This window comes from Centroberyx gerrardi, chromosome 8, assembly GCF_048128805.1.
Source record: "Centroberyx gerrardi isolate f3 chromosome 8, fCenGer3.hap1.cur.20231027, whole genome shotgun sequence".
Lineage (NCBI taxonomy): Eukaryota > Metazoa > Chordata > Actinopteri > Beryciformes > Berycidae > Centroberyx > Centroberyx gerrardi.
The window spans coordinates 8,253,726-8,268,906 of record NC_136004.1 but is presented as its reverse complement, the minus strand read 5'-3'; the positions used below and the strand labels follow the sequence as shown (position 1 = coordinate 8,268,906).

At 46.4% G+C, this 15,181-nt stretch overlaps 1 protein-coding gene across 3 annotated transcripts in view; it reads right to left on the bottom strand.

Annotated features, from left to right (window-relative positions):
• tet3 (tet methylcytosine dioxygenase 3) overlaps positions 1 to 14,654 on the bottom strand; it is a 37,352-nt gene extending 22,698 nt beyond the window's left edge. Inside the window, exons 1-2 of one of the 3 annotated variants that reach the window (XM_071898749.2) lie at positions 14,395 to 14,654; positions 13,501 to 13,560 (exon numbers count right to left, since the gene is read on the bottom strand). Coding sequence is in view for 1 of the 3 variants with exons in the window: in XM_078285015.1 (XP_078141141.1) it covers positions 7,431 to 7,454 (24 nt within the window). In the remaining 2 variants the exon portion in view is untranslated. Of the gene's footprint in view, positions 1 to 2,511; positions 2,910 to 7,430; positions 7,600 to 13,500; positions 13,561 to 14,394 lie in introns of those variants that run through there. The other 2 variants (XM_078285015.1, XM_078285016.1) reach the window with 2 other exon arrangements.
• Positions 14,655 to 15,181: the final 527 nt, after the last annotated feature.

Below are 15,181 nucleotides of genomic sequence, written 5' to 3'. Positions count from 1 at the left end.
CTTCCTCTTTAAGTCAGAATGGGGACAGTCACTACATTAGTAGTTACACTGAAAACAGTGCAAACACAGGTCTACTCACCAGACCTGAGCCAAATAATATTTGCAAAGAATTGTGTATTTTAGCCTGCTTAGAGCACCAGATGGATGGGCTTCACCACAATGGAGTGTAAGAAAGTTTAGGCTATTTGAAAGTCAATTTACTATACTTCTCTGTGAATGACTACTCATCTGACACTATCTAAATTGTCTTGATGTGTTAAAGCCCAACCATCTGGTGCTCCAATTCACTTAAAACAGTTAACTTAAGAAGTAATTTGCAAATACTAACCCAGGTCTGGTACTCAAAGATTATGATTAAATGAGTCTAAGGAAGAACAGCAAACAAAGATAATCCAAGGGCACATGCAGAAATCATTGACAGAGTTCATGTTATGGTTGAACAGTGTATTCCCACACCGAATAGCCCTAGTAGGCATAAAAAGGCACACTTACTATTTTTTTTTTTTTACTAAAGTCTTAAACCTGCAACTATGCTTCAACTGGCATTAACCACAGTTCAGGTTAAAAGCAAACTTCTGCCCCACCAGAAGACATTGAAAAAACTGAACTGAGACATAATAACTGATTAAAAAAAAAACACATCCCTACATGCACACAAACAAACCTCAAGGCACGTCACAGTCTGATACCGGCTGATGGTCTCACACCCTGACACAAATCTAAACTAGTCCCTGGTCCAGACAGATGAACCACCCAGCATGCTATCATCTCCAGCCTAGAGAAAAGAAGAAGATGGCTCCTGTTTGTAGATCCATCAGTGGTTGACAGTGGAAGTGAGCTAGACGTCCAGCTTCCCCATCATTTGAATATTATTGAAATGAGCCTTTGAAGTGGCTAATTACTGGACGGGCAGTATGCTCAGGCCCTTTGAATCCACCTTCTGCGCCGGGTGTCTGGTGTGTCTCCCAGGGGGTGGCGGTGGTATTGGTGGGAGGTGGGGTGGGGGAGAGCAGTGAACAGCCGGCATGCAATACGTGAGAGGCCCCATGTCTGCACTATCAGTGAGATCAGACAGGAAGGCGGAAGAGAGGCGGGATTAATGCGCGGCAGTTATGAGAATTGCAGTGTTGAAACAGTGTGGTCGCAACACTGCACAGCCTAACCCACAATCACACACTATGGGTCACACTGACACTCTCTTTTCCTCTTTCTCTCAGAATTACATGTACAAAAACACTGTGCCACAGACGCCATTAGAAAAGTCACACAGTTGTGAAGCGCAAACTCAAGCTGACACACTTAACACTGGACTATACTCAGCTTTGCCGGTACAGCAGCTATTATAATAGTGCACAACCAGCATAATGACAATTCCCTTAAAGGTATAATATGTAACATTTCCGCATTAAAATATCTAAAAACGACTACACCTATGTTATATCTTTTTTTGAGTTGTGTACTTACATTATCCAAAATGTTTCCAACAATGTTCAAACCCAGAGAAATCCGTAATTTTATTCAAGGTAACGGTGCGTTTCATTTGGTCGCCTGTCAATGGCGCCATATCCCCTTTACCCCCTAACTTCCGGGGAAACACGGGAAACACCAGATGATACGTCAGAGAGTGAGGAAGGAAGTCGGCGAACTAGCTAGCTAGCCACTCTAGCCACTCTGTTGTTTTTTTCATTCTATTGTTTTTATTGCTCACTCGTAATGGATCACGATTATTCATTCCCGTTTGCTGCGCGTTCTGTCGCCGAAGCTGTCCCCGTAAAAAAACTCCCATGATCCCACGCTACTTCACAACGTCATCAAACTACATCTTTTGTTATTGTTTTGATTGAGAGACCCTCTAGCGGCAGAAATTACATACTGTGCGTTTAATACCCACGCAATAAGAGCTTGGACATGGATTCAGTCAGGACGGACTGGAGTATGCGCTGTGCTTATACCTGTAGACGCCTTATACCAAGCCGGGCGCCTCTGACAGTGCAGACCACGTGCTCCGACAAATATTTACACCATGCCACAACCTACTCTCCTGCCAGGACTCTATCTTCCCACACACACACACACATCCATACATGCTCGACACACACACCACAAAGTGCTCCCAAAACATCAACACGCCCAACCGGAAGAGACCTTGCAGAACCTGTTAGGGCAAACACTTCAGTCTGGGCGTCCCTTTAAACGAGACAAGCCTATACGCCTCTCCACCAGAGCAGAACAGATGCCCCTCAGCGCTGACAGCACAAAACAACAACAAAATAAAAGATAAAGAGGGAGGAGGAGAAGGGTGTGAAGAGATATTGGTGGTGGTGGTGGTGGGGATTTAAGTTCAGCCCGGGACAGCTGAACCTAAATCCACACATAGATACACAGCACCCCCCGTCCTCCTCCTTCTCCCCCCACCCCTTCCTTCCCTGCCGTGCCGAGGAGGAACGTGAAGCATAGCCTGTGACAATATGAGGCCGGCTGCGAGACCGACAACCAGCGACGCGTACTTACATGGTCCTAGACGTCCAGACAGAGCTACTGGTCTGATAGCAGAAAGGGGAGCATGAGATTCGCTCGCCGGCAGAGCAGCCCACAAGCAATCCGGCCTTGTAGTGTTGTATTCCTTTTTATTCCTTCCAGTCTGAGCCGCACACAGACAGAGCGAGCGCTGAAGCACACACGCATGCATTCACACACACACGCACACAGGCAGCCACACACACATAACACACCTCCCCCCAGCACAGCACACGCGTTTCTCGTTCTCTTTCCTCTTCTTACGGCCGTCGCTTTCTGTTCTCTCCTTTTTCCTCTCTCATTATCTCTCTCTGCTCCTCCCTTCCCCTTTTCAATATCCCCTTTCTTTCTCTCTCCTACGCTTGCAGTCGGCTTCTCCTCGCAGCCCCCACCTTCCCTTCTCTCTCTCTCTCGCTCTCTTTCACTCGCTCTCCCTCCCTCCATTCCCCTCCCTCTCGCTCAGCCTCTCCCTCCATCTCCTCCCCCCTCTCTCTTCAGTGTGTGCAGAGCGAGAGGCCATTATCTGAGCCACAGTGGGCACGTACGATGGAATGGAGGAGTGTGCAGTGAGCAGAAAGAGAGAGAGCTGGGGGGGATGGACGCTAGTAGCGGCAGCCTAGGAAACAGCACAGTGCAGCAGAGCTGTTACCAATGAGAAAACCTCTCTCTGTCTCTGTCTATCCACGCCCTTGAACACTAATAGCTCTACTGTATTAGATTATGTTACATATAACACTATGTTATGTGTATAGTCCAAAAAAGCCCGGTAATGGTAATTTCGGCTATGTGAGAGCTGCTCTGATTTCGAGCGCAGCGGCGACCAGAAGCCGTCGGGCGAACGAACACACAATCTCGACTCGCAGCAGCATCAACAGGAAAATGAAAAAGAGGGAAAGAAAAGCGATGATAAATTGTCCGTTTATGCCTTCTGCAACCGGCGGCTGGTTTTCCTCGCAGAGATTTTCTTCCGTGTTTGAGCGTCAGGTTTTGGCTCAGCCCTGGGCCAGAGGAGAATCGACCGACGATGGTTCCTCCATCTCCATGTCCCTGTCCTCATCCACGTCCATGCCTGTTGTCCATCTCTCGCTTAAAACAAAAAGCCTCAGCCTTTACACCTGTGGCTGACAGTGGCTCACCCACGGCCAGGCTGTATGGAGAAGGAAGAGCTCGCTGGCTGTTTCCACTTGCTCTCCCTAGCCCTTCTTCCAGGAACCGGAGGATACAGACGAGGATGAAGCTTTCTGGCTCAAGGCGATTCTGAGGGTGCCAATACGTTCTACATTCAATCATCCCCCAACAGCCTATAATTTCCATACTCATTCACCTATGCGGGGGGAGAGAATGGAAAAAACGAAGGCAATATGATTAGGACAGAGGGATGAGGACAAGAGGACTAGACTGGGCAATGGAGGGCAAGCGGCGGATGACAGTTTGACAACAGCAAGCAAGAGGAGTAGGATGAAGGCAGGGAAGAGAAGGGCAAGGAGGAAGACAGCGAGGAGAGGAGAGATAAAAAGAGGGAAGTCGGGCATCTCTGGAGAGAAACAGTTAAAAGAAGACGGAGAAGTCGCTCAGTTATTCATGTGACTTTGGTTCTGTAATTGGGGGAAAAAGAAGAAGAAGAGGGCACAAACAGAAAGAGGATTGGCGGCTTGTTGCCAAATGAAGACGGCAGCCGCAAGGAACCAAAGGCACCGCGGTTCACTGAGGACGCCACACTTTGCCGTCTCTCCTTCACCTTGCCTTCCATCTTTCCCTCTCCTATCCACCAGTCTACGATGTCCTTCCGTCGTTCTCGCCTCACCATTGCTCTGCCTTGGCGTCATCGTCATCATCATCATCATCATCATCATCATCATGATCGCCGGCTGTTTCCACTTGCTCTGGCTACCACTCGCCCACTTACTGGCTGACCGGCCTTGTGGCTTCTCTCCTCTTCTCTCCGTCACTGCTGGAGTTTTGGATTTATACAGGAAGAGGAGGGGGGGAAAAAACATGGCCGTCTCCCCCATGCAGATCGTTGTCAGCTCCTGCGCAGTATTATTCTCTTATTATTACTGAGCGTGTGCCGTCTGCGCTGCGCTATGGCTGGATTAACTTCAGTAGCCTTTCACTATCTCTCTCACTTTGGCTTTCTCCCTCTCTCTCGGTTTCTCTCCGTCTCTCTTGATCTCTGTCTCTCTCTGGCTCTCGCAATCTCCCTCTCTCTCTCTCTCTCTCTCTCTCGATATATCTCTCTGTTTTGGTTTCTGTCCCCTTTTTCTCCTTTTAGCAAAGCTTATTGCATTACCGTCCCAAGACTTACTGACATTCTCACTCTCTGGTCCTGTAAATCGCATACGCCACTTGCCACACACACACGCTCATGTATATATATATATACACACACACACACACACACACACACACGAACGTCAACCCCAAAGACAAACAGCGCAGCCTAAGCTGACTAAGGGAAGGAGAGGAGAAGTAGAGCATTGGGTCACGTGACCAGGAAGTGCCAATGAGCGAGAGAGGTAGGAAAAGCATGTGGCGATGACGTAGCTGCTACCTCATCGTCGTCATCATCATCATCATAGTCTCCCACCGGGATGCCCGCCTCCACCACAGGGTGGGCACATGTGTCATATGACAAACCATGGAGTTGCCAGCCCCCATTTTCTACCACCAACACCAACACTACACACAAACACACAAACACGCTCATTCATTCACCCTACCGACTTGCACTCGCTTTCCCCCCGGCTGCAATGACACAGCATTTCTAGCTCCCTCAACTTAACCCCTGAATCGCTAGCTCACCACCGGTAGTTCCTCGTCTAAAAAACACAAGACTGAAAACAGCATGACTTTCTCCCGTCCTTCAACACTGACGTTTATCAGAAACGTTAGAGCTATGAGTGGAGAGAATTCTCAAAGCGACAGCTTTCTAAACACCACTTGTCAAAATAAATTCTTAATTATAGCTTATAAAGAAAACATCTTTTCAAATGTATGGGGGCTGGTCTTTCGGCTAAGAGAAACCTCCTAGGCAGACCAGCAGTCATCACAGTTAGAACCAATAAAAAGATAACAAAAAATGAATGACATCACATGGCCAAAATTTTAAGGACCAGCACTCAAGCCAGATTTCTTTTGTTACCTTCCTTAAATATCACCTTAATGAGCTTAATTTAACTTTAAACTATAATTTCGATATTGTTTTTCCAAATTAAAAAACAGTTTTCTTAATTCAGATTGAACACTCTGTGACACACATTTGGGCACAAGGGACTTTTGTTCCCTGAGTGTCGACTGGAAGGCAGATGCCTCCTCCAAGCTCCCGACAGTGGGTCCGTCCCACTCTTTACCAAGTCAACCACAAGCCACGTGGCACTGTGTTTATCTCCTCAGCCAATCATCGAGCCTTATTCTCTCCAAAACACCTGCATGTCCTAGCTACTAATATTGGGCTGCATAAAAGGCATCGATACATCATATTTACAAGCAGTGTATTGCAGCCTGGCAGGCCTACAGCCGTTTGCTGCATCGTCATATCTGGATATGTAGCAGTGGTAGTGTAGAATATCACCACAGTGAGCGATGCAACTTAAAAAAAAATGTTCTAGAAGAAATTTTGTAAATTATCACTTTTTTCAACATTTACCATCCCAACAATCTAGTTAGCCATTAGCCACTACCTAGCCAACAGCTAGCAGTTAACTAGGCCACATGTGTAAATTTTTAAACAACAACAGTCAATTTTAGCTTTCACCAAGTGAGGAGAATAAGGCTAAATCAGCTGAGGAGATGAACAAGGCACAGTGCCACATGGCTTATAATTGGCTAAGTGAAGAGTGTTCGCCCAGTGTTGAGTGTCAACTGCCTTCTAGTTGACACTCAAAAAAAAAAAAAAAAAAACTCCCTTGTGCCCAAATGTTCGTCTCAGACAGCTCCATCTGAATCAAGAAAACTAAATTTGAATTGGGAAAAATTTAAAACAATTAGCTAAAAGTTACAGTCAATTATAATCAAATGCAATTTAAATTGCATTCAATTTCAAATTGTGCCTTACAAATTGAATCTTTGAATTATTTTGTTCAACTAATTCATTTTTTGAATTCAACGATGCAATATGAGCATGACAAATTCAAATTTATGCAATACAAATACAACCTCTGCTGGTGCTAATCTCTTTCCATACATGTGGCTCAACACCAAACACAAGTGCAAAATATCAACCTAGAAAAAGGAAACTCCACCACAGCAAATTCCACTGTCTCCAGCACATAATTCAGATGCCAAACTGCAAGCTGTATATACTTATTAATGGATTTATGTGGAAAAATTAAAATAAAATCCAATGCAGCTTTTCAACAGAAAGAAGTCTAACAAGATGATTTTTGTTTCTGACTCCTTGATGACTCAGAAAACAAGACCAACGGCATAAAGTGTGTGTAATTTCAACAAGTCACTGCTTCTGGTGTTTACCACAATCATGTATGGTTACTTATGTTTGTTTGCCCAGACCACGAGACAAAAGGACAGTGATTTACTAGGGAATGTAGATGGGCAGTGTTCCCAGAAAAAGGCAACAAAGTGAGGCGCAGGTTCAAAGATCTAGTCATCTTGGGAATGATATGTTCCTGAGAGATTAAAGCCATATATTGAGGCAACCATATACCGAGGGTATTGTTGCCACACAGGGTTGCCCCAAAAAGTTGCCCTGTGTATCACTGACTGAACACAATGGATTACTTTTCAACTAGAAAATATCATAACACGACAGATTACTATCATACTACTTCACATGGCAACAGGCAATGAGACTTCAAGGACTTGAAAACCATTTACAAAAACAACCCATGTCTTTTAACCATTCAGTGAAAATCAGCTGGGAAAAGACAGTCAAACAAGTACGTTTCAACACTTACGGTAAACCTGCTGTAGCCCGGCATGAGGAGGGAGGTACGACAGAGACTCTGGTTCTAACAGCGATCAGTTCATCTCACAACCTAGTCAAATTATCATCCAAATGAGCTGTTTCACGCCCTCAACTCCCTCTCTCTCTTCCTCTAACTCCATCTCTCTCACTTCTCTCAGTCTCTCTCACTCTGTCTTTCTCAGCATCGCAGAGGAAAGGTCTTGGTTGTAGGAGGGATGACTGACAACAAAAGTCCATCCTCAGCAGTGTGTGTTGGGTTGTCTCACATATGACTAAGCCTGAGTCATCTTTGTCTTTTCTTCCGAACAAAGCCCTGATATACAACCCTCACACACCGAAACAAGCTTTTTAAACTTCACCAACACACCGGCGGTGGGAGGACTGCAAGGTATGAAACACACAAAACACAATAAAGAACGATTTGTTCTGATTCATGGCCACAGTGGAGGGGGAACTGTCTTTCTAAGAGTCGAGGAAAACGTAGGGCTTCATTGTAAATCTGATGTGATTCCACTTAGTCAGCCACTTCATCTTACATGTGGGAGGATTTGTGCCTCTCAGAGTGAAAAACCACTTCTTAGACCTATTTAGTTTTTTTCTTCATTTTTTTTTTTTTTTACAAAGCAGTCATGGGAACAAATGCATGCCTATATCTAGCAGCCATAAAACAAATCACATGACCCAGAGCATCATGGTCCTGACAGGAGGGTCCTTCCCCCCCCCCCCCCCCACCTCCCATCTTTTCCTGTCAGCCGCTGACTCCACCTCCCACCCAACCCCCCCTGTCTACCCCCACCCCCACCCTCCAGTCTAATGGCATCAAGGTCATCTGATCTGACACACTCTCTCTGACTCTCTCTCTCTCCCCCCCTTCTCTCTCTCTTTTTCGCTCTCTCACTCTCTATCGCTTTATCTATCGCTCTCTTTCTCTCTTCCTGCCCCCCCTGCTTCTCATCACACACACACACACACGCAGAGGCGAGGAAACACAGCCAAACACACTAAAGCCTCCTTCAAATCCACACAGGGCAGCAAATGCAGGAGCACACTTGGTTGATTTTGCCTCCATCTGCACGCACATGAGTGCACACACACACACACACACACACACACACATACATACATACATACACGCTAGCCTGCGTACAGTATTGGATTGTTCACTAAGGGTCACTGGGTTTGTTAGTGGGAGGGACTAGAGGCTGCAGAATAGCACTGAGTGCATTATATTAAACCAGAATAGAAGCAGCACAAGTGTTTCAGCTTGGCTGGAAATTACGAATAAGGTCTTTACTGAAATCTCTGTCAGGTTTGTTTTTTTGTTTATGTGTTTTGTTTTGGATGTCACTGATTAGATGTGAAGGATGGAGTTGTTTGTGGGATGATTGACTGATTATTTTGCATTTTTTGTACATAATAAATTTACTCTGCAACAATAAAAAACAATATGTATACATGTATCTATGTATGTACTGTATGCATGTATTTATTTATCTTTCTACCATCCATCTGTAACAGGTGACAACATATTGTCCTTATTTAATCACCACCTTGTCACATTATCCTTGCATCTCTGTCTCTTTAGCTGTATTTGAGCTGTATATTTTTGTCTCCCTCTATGTCTTTTCTTTCTTTGTCACCCCCCCTGGCCAGGATAGTGTCAGGTTCAGGGTGTGTTTGGGTGTGGACGGTAGTATAGATTATAGAGTGTAGGGTATCCACTCTGAGTCATAACTCCTGACATTCGGCACGTGCAAGTCAGCACGAACAGCCCAGCTGGGGAAGGCCTACCCCCCCCCCCCCCACAACCCACACACACTCCTCACAAAGAGAAAGGGAGGAGGAGGCAGAGAGGGGAGGAGAGAAAAAATGGAGAGGTGGTGGTGGGTGGGGGGGCATTTGGGCAGGGTGGAGCCGCCAAAAAACACTCCAGCAACAACGACACCAGAGGAGGAGGAGGAGGAGGAGGGGGTGGTTTTTAAGAGGCAGCTCTTTGTGCTCGAGGTTTGGGACTTTAAGAGAGGGAGCGACGAACAGATATATGTTAGAGAATCTGGCAAAGGGCTGAGACAAAGAGAGTGGAGAAAGACAATGGAGGAGACAGAGGGAAAAGGATGGAAGATAAGTGAGAGATCAGAAGGAAAACATGGTTTCCAAAAATGGTACAATGTGTACCACCGCCTACCAGGCAACTGTGTGCCTCATCATGAAAAAAGAGCTGAGAGGTCAAGTCTGATTGGACGATGATGCAACCACAAAGAGATCATGCATTGTTGTTTCAAATAATAGAGCAGTTTTTGTCGGGTTAAGGACATGAAGTCTAAATGCTTCTGTGGTAAATTATTGGGAAAATACACTGGGGTTAAATCATAAAATTTGGAGACTTGAGAGAGAAAGAAATAGAGAGATAGAGAGAGAGAAAGCGAGACAAACCTTCCTCAGCCCTGCACAGTGGCTGGTTGCCAGCCTTGTCTCTCTCAGGAGTTGGGCTAAGATTAGCCTCCCATATGTTCAAGTCAGGCGTAGCCCAGCTTAAAGGGCCAGCACTCGCCTGTAGCAACACACAAACCCTCACTATCCATTATCAACCCGGCATTAGGCGCACAGCAAACAACCACGTGGGTTATTGTAAGGCATGGATGATCCTACACAATGTTTTGAATTTATTCCTTAAAAATGAGGTTGTTGAGTTTTGAGTACAGTAGACTCATGCCATGGTTTTTGGGGATATTACCCTTTTTAATGTATTCAGCCCTGTCCTGCATTTTACTGAGCCCTGTCCTCACCTTTTGAAGTCATCAGCCTCCACTGAATTCACATGAATATGCTTTCCCCAGTTCAGAAATGAATATTTTCATGTCTCATTATCGTGTAATGAAAACTCCAACAGCTGTAGTACTGTGTTACATAAAACCTGGCGGAGTCATTTACAGCAGTGGGATTCAGGATTGTTTAAACTGAGCGCTGGTTCCCAGTGGGAGCAGCAGAGCAGCCACCAGAGAGGTGAGAGTTAAAGAGCTCGAGCAACAGCTGAGGGATCCTCCCCCTTCTCTTTCCATTCATTTTTTATTAACTGCGGCACCAGGCGGCTGACAGCCTCCCTCTGTCATCAAACACAGACACCACCATCGGTGCCGGCGAGCCACCAACCACGGCTCACCGTGCCATGCGGGGCATTGATCCAGGCTGGGACTTACTGTAGGCTGTGCCCAGCCATGTTCACCGGTATATGCAGGACTATGAGCGGTGTGGTGGGACAGACAGTGCTGAGACGAACGTCTGCTAGCTGCCATTAATTAGAGCCGAAACACGACAACACTGCAGAGCTAGTCAAGTCCCTCTTTGATATATGATTGCATGCATGGGAGGCTATTGTTGGTGACTACATACATTGAAATCCCTGAGGACTCAGGCATGTTTCACATATGTAATGTTTGCTAGTCATCGGGGTGTCATTTCATAGAATGGCTTCTTTGAGAGCGCCAAGCCTCAAATGAAGCCTGAGTGACAGTGATTCACTGTAGTTCCAACAGTTGTTCAATGTCTGGCTTATAGTAATTCATATAGTAAGTACTATCAAACTGATGCAACAGATAGGAGGGTAAAGTTAAGGGGAAAAAGATAAATTAATGCTTTTCTGAAAATGTAATTGATTTTTGTTTATATTGGTGGTTGTTTGCCTTATGATCATCACCGACTGGATGTCATAGTTTACCCACTTTACCGCTACACCACCGGTTGCATGTTGTGACACACGGGCAGAGAGAGCTGCAGTTCATTACTGACTGAATGGAAACCTTACAGAGCAGTAAATACACTGAAAGCCAACGCTGAATGGAAGAGGTGATGTCAAACCCTCCACTTCCTGTGTGTGTACTATATACCTAGCCACTTACTACATACACATGTGTGTGTGCCGGCTAGCTGGTCATGTGACCAACCACAGCGGCTGGGCCTCAGCTAAAATTACAGCGATGATGTCATCAGTCATTCAGTGTTGCCACGGAAACTAGGTCACCGTTAACCCTTTGCGATCAAGGGTGGGGATTCCACATCAGGATAAACATATGATTAATGAACTTTCCATGTCGTCGTCACGCAGTCAGCGGTTTGACGGCGTTTCTGCTCAGCTTCTATGTCTTTGCCCCCACCTGTTTACTGTGTGAGGTTCATTTGATGAACGAAGAGGAAATCCTGTGTACAAGCGCGGAAAAAAATCACGCCCGTGCAGTCTGTCTGTCTTGTGTCCCACTGTGGTAACCTCTCACCTCTCCCTCGTTTCCTGAACAGCAAGGAAACCTACCAGACAAAGACCCAGAGGAGCTGCTGTAAAACTGAAATAAAACACAGGCAGCGCTACTAAGCAGACGAGGCTTTAACTAAGCGTATCGTCAACACGCCAGTTTCTTACATTCTTGTTTTGCGTTAAGGGAGTGTTGAGTATTTAACGATACAACTACATATTTAAATCGATGTGCTCAGAAATCATGGGAGCCATGCGTCTGTTGGCTGTAGACAGTGTTTGTGTGTTTGTGTAACCAAGGAAATGTCTGACAGGGAAACAGGTTGTCAGGACATAAACACTGCAACCCTGACCTTGCATAAACAGTAGCTCAGGAAATCCACAAAAGCAGACACACAAACACAAACCTGTTAAATACAGCCTGCAGTGCTTCTCATGAATGGACTGTTCAACAAGTCTTTATCCAGGTAGCAGATGGTGGGCAAAGTGTAAACCTAGCAGATAAAGAGCCTGTCTACACATGGAAGGGGATTAGACAGGACTTGGAGGTAAACTATATGTCAGTGGAGCTGAGCTAAACTAGCTCATGAGGTCTGAAAATGATTGACTAACCTACATTTCCAACCGCCGCAGTGAAGTAGGACAAATATATCTCCCGGCTTAGATTTCATCGAGTTGTACCTAATCACTTCCACACACCTACATTAAGAACACGGAAATGTTTTAATATAGAGCTTGCAGCTATGGGTGGTAAATGCATCTGACAGCAAGTCTAATCAAAGCTTCCTTTCTCGCACTCGAAGAACACATCACAAGACTCTTATTACCCAACAGTCTGCGGTGACGGGCGACGGCTTGTTTGGTGCTGACTAAATCCTTTCTCTATGAAGCCACGCTGCTGAAGCTCTCCTTCCCGTATAAACACACAAGCGTGCCCCGACTCGGTAAGCCAGGGAACAGCAGCGCTCGGCGGCCGCGCGCCACAGGTTACTACGGTCCACAATCACACACGTACGCATGCGTGACCCACTAACTTTTACTCCCTTTACCTCATTTGACTCCGGAACTTAGGAGAGGAAGGACGGCCCCCTGGCTCCTGAGCCAGAGCGTAGGATTCCTCCTCCTCCTCCTCCTCCTCCTCCTCCGCCCCTCCCTGGCCTCTTGTCTCAACACATGCCTGGCTCTGGCACCAATCAGCGGGCAGCGTGGGACGCTTTAAATCGAGGACGCCGCCACTTCATCACTGAACCGCTCAGCTCACCGCGGCTTGGAGATAAAGCCAGAGTAGCTGGTGTAGTCAGCCTCCGAGAAGTGCGGCTCGGCTGGGGAGACAGCTGCCTAACGCGCCTTTATTCCTCTCCGTGATGATACCAGGGCGAATATAATGAGCTCATGTGTTCGCCGGTGTGAGTGGCGAATACTCAAATGAGACTTTTCTGGGAAATAAGGAGTATGCGCTAACTTATATATGGTCAAACACATATACACAAACACTTACACATATACATACATACATGTAGACAGACCTACAGAGCACACATGTGTTCCTTCACATGTACAAACGCACATGTTAACACACAAACACTCTCACACAAAATAGTAGAACCGGTTGCGGTGTTTGGTAACCGCCAACGCCAAACCTCCAAAGTGCTTCAACCATATTGATGAACCAACAGCTGAGCATCAAAGCAACATAGGCAGACATCACACACAGATGACACATGACAAGACAGTCCTTCACGCGCACACACACACACACACACACAAGCATGCAAACACACACAGAGTTCAGCACAAACTCGATGCCCTCTCTTACCTCAACTGCCAGTTCAGGGTTTACCAAGCAGCCTCTACTGTTGTCCTCAAAATATCCCACCTTTACAGCCATTCAACAGAGAGAGAGGGAGGGAGGGAGAGAGAGGGAGAAGGAGAGAGAGAGAGAGAGAAGGAGAAAGAGATGGGAGGGGAAGAGAATAACAATCAATAGAATAATGCGACAAGAGCCCATTCAAAAAGACTTGTCAATCTGGACAGCAGGACTGCCCTGCTGCGTAACATGCATGTCATTCTCTACACAATCCCCTTATCATTCCTGTCATCTTCTGCAACAACAACGAAAAAAAAAAAAAAAAAAAAAACCAGCACAAATCTCTTTTCTTCGATTTGTGCTCAAACAGCGAGCCGGCACTTCCCTCTACCGCCGGGAGAGAGAATGAGAGACAGCCAGGCTGAGGATTCAATTTCAATTATGGAATTATGTAATGCCTCTATTCAGACTTGCCGCTGCCTTCCCAATGTATGCACGGCACAAGTCTGCATAACCCCAGTTTTTTTTAAGAGGGTTGCGACGGGCAAAACATGCAAAGGGATCAGTTGATAGATAGGGGAAGAAGGAATAAATGGAAGCTTCTTAGCCTCTTAGAAATGGTTTATCAAAGCAGAGCTGATTATTGCAGCAGTAATACAATAGCATGTTCTTATCTGGCACAGCATTGACCCCCCACCCCCCTTCTCCCTCCCCCCCTATCCCTTGTCTAGATGTCCCTGCCTGTCTAGATGTTGAATGATCGGGTTGTGTTTTGTCTCGAGCTGGTCCCTAGTCCCGCCAACCTCTTCACCCACCCACCACCCCCCCACCCACCTATCAATCCCAAAATAGTCTTCCCTATCTCCCCCTCTCTCTCTGGACTCTTTGGTGATGAATAGTTACCCTCTGAGCCTCTCAGCTGCCTTGGTTTGTACTCCTCCGTCCGCTGGCCGAATCCCCATCAGAAGACTCCGGCTCCCTCTCGTCTTCACCTCTATCCCTCTATCCCTTTCTCTTCTCTCTCTCTCTTTCTCCTCTCTCTCTCTTCTCTCTCAGTGTCTCTCTCTCGTCTGTGTTCCAGCAGCCCATTCAGGAAGCCATCTTGTGTTTTTAATCCTGTTTTACATGAGCCCTAGTACGCACGTTCTCTCTCTCTCTCTCTGTCTCTCTATCTCGCTCGCTCTCTTGCTCTACCCCCTCCCTCTCCCTCTCTCTCTCTCCCGCTAGTACGCCAATAGGTCTACCGCACACGCACACATACACACACACACACTCTCACACACACACACACAGGAGGGATTTTTTTCTCAAAGCCAGCCTCTGTGATCGCTATCACCGCTGCGCTACATAGACCCTCCCTCCCACTCGCTCACTTTTTTCTTCTCTCTCTCTTTCTCTCTCTCTCTCTCACTCTCTCTCTGCATACATGATGTGAATGCTCCCTCAACAACCCCCCTACCTCCCACTCTCTTCAAACATATACACTCATGAACAAATGTACACACACACATACACACACACACACACGAACACGCACAGCTTGCCGGCGAGACGTCACGCTACAGATAGCACACAAAGGCAGTCCATCCACCAATCAGAGGCCAGGCTGGGCTCTGCTGCTAGGGTGAAATAGAGGGAGAGCAAGCGAGGGAGGGGAGAGAGAGAGAGAGAGAAAGAGAGAGAGAGAAAG